General features: G+C 32.3%; 2 protein-coding genes and 4 non-coding genes across 6 annotated transcripts in view; 3 read left to right on the top strand and 3 right to left on the bottom strand. All coding sequences in view use genetic code 11, as the record gives it.

Moving 5' to 3' along the window:
* Nucleotides 1-113: 113 nt before the first annotated feature.
* Nucleotides 114-186, bottom strand: trnF-GAA. Its single transcript has one exon. It is a non-coding gene; the product is annotated as a tRNA-Phe (tRNA).
* Nucleotides 187-570: 384 nt separating this feature from the next.
* On the bottom strand, nt 571-1,171 carry trnL-UAA. The gene is made up of 2 exons: nt 1,135-1,171; nt 571-620 (listed from the first exon to the last, which is right to left on the bottom strand). It is a non-coding gene; the product is annotated as a tRNA-Leu (tRNA).
* Nucleotides 1,172-2,089: 918 nt separating this feature from the next.
* On the top strand, nt 2,090-2,161 carry trnT-UGU. The gene has a single exon. It is a non-coding gene; the product is annotated as a tRNA-Thr (tRNA).
* Nucleotides 2,162-2,546: 385 nt separating this feature from the next.
* On the top strand, nt 2,547-3,152 carry rps4 (ribosomal protein S4). The gene has a single exon. The coding sequence runs from the start codon at nt 2,547-2,549 to the stop codon at nt 3,150-3,152; it is 606 nt and encodes a 201-aa protein (YP_009020040.1).
* Nucleotides 3,153-3,445: 293 nt separating this feature from the next.
* On the bottom strand, nt 3,446-3,532 carry trnS-GGA. The gene has a single exon. It is a non-coding gene; the product is annotated as a tRNA-Ser (tRNA).
* Nucleotides 3,533-4,153: 621 nt separating this feature from the next.
* The window catches only part of ycf3 (hypothetical chloroplast RF34), a 1,986-nt gene continuing 1,139 nt past the window's right edge, over nt 4,154-5,000 (top strand). The window contains exons 1-2 of the mRNA in view: nt 4,154-4,279; nt 4,995-5,000. The exon at nt 4,995-5,000 is cut by the window's right edge and continues 222 nt beyond it. Coding sequence (YP_009020039.1) covers nt 4,154-4,279; nt 4,995-5,000 — 132 coding nt within the window. The remainder of the gene's footprint in view (nt 4,280-4,994) is intronic.

Here is a 5,000-nt window from a genome sequence, read left to right as displayed (position 1 = left end):
AAATATGTATCATGATCTACATGATCTATACTAGATCTATACTATATAATGAATATGTATGTCGACCCATATCAATTAATTTGTAGAATGTATACTCATAAAAATTACTCATGTGCCAGGAACCAGATTTGAACTGGTGACACGAGGATTTTCAGTCCTCTGCTCTACCAGCTGAGCTATCCCGACCAGTCACGACACATCGCATCATCCTCATTTTATTTTAATATAGGACTTGGGTCTATGTCAATTAGAAAAACGAAAAAAGTATTACAAAGTATTATACAGGCCCTGTATAGAATTTCTTGGATCTTCAAAAAAAAATTCTAAGTTTCAGTACAAGTAATGATATATATTGTTAATTATTCAAATTAAATTTTAAATGGGGATTCCTTGCTCAAAGATGTTCGTTTGTACGTGTATCATATATATAACACACGAGGCTTGTGATAAGAAAAAAATTTCCGCTCAGATCCGTTTGTGAAAGAGTAGAATGAATGAGAAACATAACGAATTTTGAATCGCTAACAAAATGATAAAAGATAAATAATTAGGGAGTCAACCGTTTCGTTTTGGGGATAGAGGGACTTGAACCCTCACGATTTCTAAAGTCGACGGATTTTCCTCTTACTATAAATTTCATTGTTGTCGATATTGACATGTATAATGGGACTCTATCTTTATTCTCGTCCGATTAATCAATTCTTAAAAAGATCTATCAGACTATGATGGAGTGAATGATTTGATCAATGAATATTCGATTCTTTTTTCAATTTTTAATCGATTCACAACAATTCTTTCGTTTTTCATATAAATATAAAAAAATACAGATTCGAGCCGTCATTAATCATTTGGAGATAGTATTGCAGTACTATACGTATGCATATAGGTTTATCCTTCATCCTTTCGGAAGTTTCGATGTAAGGATTCCTTTACTAACACAATGCAGCCAACTCCATTTGTTAGAACAGCTTCCATTGAGTCTCTGCACCTATCCTTTTTTATTCTCGGTTTATGAAACCCTTGTTTGTTTTAATAAAACAGGATTTGGCTCAGGATCGCCCATTTTTAATTCCAGGGTTTCTCTGAATTTGAAAGTTCTCACTTGGTAGGTTTCCATACCAAGGCTCAATCCAATTAAGTCCGTAGCGTCTACCAATTTCGCCATATCCCCTTTTTTGTTTTGTGATGTGATTAGGATCACATTATGATGCCGTCACCCTTTTTTCTTTCATTTATATTATGCTGGAACCGTTGAATTCATTAGATACCGGTTCCTATATTGAAAAGTGTTTTCTACTATTTGATTTCTTGTCTATTTTCTTTGATCTCTATCGGAGACCAGTATTTGGTCCAATCAGAAATGATTCTATCATTTCTATATCACATTTCTATATCAGAAATTCAATATAGATATATACCGCATAACATATATATTATACTATATATAATATATTTATTATACTTAGATATGCCCCTATTTCTATCCGTGCAATTTTGAATACTTGAACGGTCGATTCTTTTTTTTTTTTCATCTTAGCTTTCGCCTTTTCGAATGAAACCAGAGGAGTGTTTCATTATGATCTGAATTACACTTTTATCTTTCATTTTATTCTTATCCTTTTCTTAGGGCAGACCCTCTAATAACATAACAAAAAAAAAGGAAAATTTGAATTAATTTAAAATTTAATTACTAGCCATAACTAATAAAATGGCTATAAACAATCATTCCGTTAATTTATAATTAGAATATAATTCTAAATAAAATATATAAAAAAATTAAAATATATTTCATATATAATATATATGAAATATAATAAAATATCAAAAAAACATAGTACTATAGAATAGTCAAAACAAATCTTACTATTTAATTAAGCTAATTAAGATATTAATTATCGATAAACATATATTTGAGAAATAGATCGAAATTTAATATTCAAATATCCAATATTCTTTATATATATATTTTATATATTTATTTATTATTATTTTTATATAAATAATATTTCTTATGAAATAGCTAAGAATGAACAATTAATATCTCAGTAGTTTACTAAATTAGTATATGTGTACAATTTATGTTATGCGAGCCCGCTTAGCTCAGAGGTTAGAGCATCGCATTTGTAATGCGATGGTCATCGGTTCGATTCCGATAGCCGGCTTTTCTCCATTTGTTTGATTTTTTACATAATTTAATTGATAATGTGAAATCAAAGTGAAAAACTTCTTTCCCTTTTCCCAAGGGTCACTGATCTATTTCTATTATTTCGTAGGAACTTCCAATTATGAATAAAAATTGGATTGGAGGAGTTCGGTCTCTGTAGAACAAATCAATTAAGATAAGAAAAGAACCCTAAATTTTTATTATTTTAAATTCTTTTTATTTATATAATACAATTATTTATATACAATAAGGTACGGATATTGATACAATTCCTCTAATTATTTATTCTTTGTAATACTTCAGTAAATTTCGCTTAATTTATCATATTTTAGTTTAGTTTTAATTTTGTTTTATGAAATTTCATAAAAAATAAGGAGTCTTTATGTCGCGTTACAGAGGACCTCGTTTCAAAAAAATCCGTCGTCTGGGGGCTTTACCGGGGCTAACTAGTAAAAAGCCTAGAGCCGGAAGCGATCTTAGAAACCAATCGCGCCCCGGCAAAAAATCTCAATATCGTATTCGTTTAGAAGAAAAACAAAAATTGCGCTTTCATTATGGTCTTACAGAACAACAATTACTTAAATACGTTCGGATCGCCGGAAAAGCCAAAGGGTCAACAGGTCAGGTTTTACTACAATTACTTGAAATGCGTTTAGATAACATCCTTTTTCGATTAGGTATGGCTTCGACTATTCCTCAAGCCCGCCAATTAGTTAACCACAGACATATTTTAGTTAATGGTCGTATAGTAGATATACCAAGTTATCGCTGCAAACCCCGAGATATTATTACAGTGAGGGATGAGCAAAAATCCAGGGCTCTGATTCAAAATTATCTTGATTCACCCCCCCGTGAGGAATTACCAAAACATTTGACTCTTCACCCATTCCAATATGAAGGATTAGTCAATCAAATAATAGATAGTAAATGGGTCGGTTTGAAAATAAACGAATTGCTAGTTGTAGAATATTACTCTCGTCAGACTTAACCATAACTAAAATAACAAGGGTTCGGGCAATTTTGCCCCCTTCATTTTGGCTTAAGTAAAGGGACCCGGGGTAAGTAAGGTAAGGGGTTTCATCTGGGGATTTTTCTCTTATTCATGTATCATAGATCGGTAGGGTATTTTCATTCCTTGTCGATTTTGTCCAGTATTTTTCGTACCACAGAAATTCGGGGTAGGAATAGATAATCTATATCAAAGAAAGGTCTAACTGTTGGAGTATCCATTCTTATTTGATGCATTGCAGTCAGTAACATTGGTGAATTAGTTGACGAGTACGGAAAGAGAGGGATTCGAACCCTCGGTAAACAAAAGTCTACATAGCAGTTCCAATGCTACGCCTTGAACCACTCGGCCATCTCTCCTACATAATGATTATGGCCCAAAAACCGAGTGAATAGTGAGTCATTCATATTATTTTGGATAGGTATTATGTACATTCAATTTTAACTCTAAAAATAGAAAACTTTTCATCAAAGAAAAATACTTCCTCCGAGGCTGGGGATAAAGATAAATCCTTTTGGGAAAAATTGTAAAATAAGGATATATATCTATTCATGTTTGCGAAGATGGTGTTTCCGCCCTTTCTAATATTTATACCGGATTAAATCACTCAATTGAAACGAATCCAATGATCGATATATTTTTTTTAGACTGTGTTTAATGGATACCTTTAAATCATGATTCTATTTAGTTTACACTATTATTCAATTTTCATAAAAATTATAAAATTTCTTTCCAGTTTTAGATTTTTCAACAACAACTCTTTACTCCAACTTCTTAACCCATAAATTTATTCCAAATTCATGAACCGCCCCCGGATTTTTTTTATTGATTCCTGTCAAAAAGAAACAATTTGAGTAAAAGGTCTTCCTTTTTAATGAATCCGTTTTTATGTTATTTCGTACTGCACAATTCCTTTGTTTGTGGGATCATTTTCTCACGAAAGGGAATTAAAATAAATTATAGAATGGATTAATACACCTATGTCTAGATCTGGGATAAATGGAAATTTTATTGATAAAACCTTTTCAATTGTAGCCAATATCTTATTACGAATAATTCCGACAACTTCGGGAGAAAAAGAGGCATTCACCTATTACAGAGATGGTGCGATTTGATTATTTTTTTATTTTTTTTATTTTTACCGCTCTCGGTCTTAAGAGAAAGACAACATTATTCGGGATAGGAAGAAAAAAATTATGGAAATAAATCTACGCTTGTTGAAGGTGAAGTTTGTAAATAAAACAACGCCTTCTGTCGTGTATCCCCGATTAATGCAGCCTCAGATGCTTCAATTGTCGATTCTAGAGTATTGAGCGAAAGGTTACACCTATGGGTTAGGTCAACCCTACTCCACTAGTACCAATAGGGTGCATAGGGGAAGAAGCACTACTCCTAGGAATCAACACACGAAAACTTTGTTATAAATTATCCCTTTTCCTTATCAGGATCGGGACTAACAATGGTTGGGACAACAAACATCCATCTCGTTCGTATTTTGGATACCCGTATAACCATCGAAGACTGTTGAAGTGACTAATTCCTGCAAATTTAAGGGCGTTGAAGACAAAGAAATTGTTGGAGTAACTTTTTTTTATCTAATACCAACATGCTTGATGTTAAGGAAAGATCTTCTACAAGAAGGTTGGCTAGAGATTTCTTGTAAAAACACCAGCCCCGCTTAGTTTATAATGAGAATATTTCAGTCTTTTTGATTCCATGTATTATTATCATTATGCACATAAAGGAGGAGCCGTATGAGATGAAAATCTCATGTACGGTTCTGAAACGGAGATTCTTTGAATCGAATGACGACCGTAACGGATGTCG

This window comes from Prunus mume, plastid, assembly GCF_029339155.1.
Source record: "Prunus mume isolate BJFU1210120008 plastid, complete genome".
Classification (NCBI taxonomy): Eukaryota; Viridiplantae; Streptophyta; class Magnoliopsida; order Rosales; family Rosaceae; genus Prunus; species Prunus mume.
The sequence above is the reverse complement of the archived record's forward strand: the minus strand, read 5'-3'. Positions and strand labels throughout refer to the sequence as shown.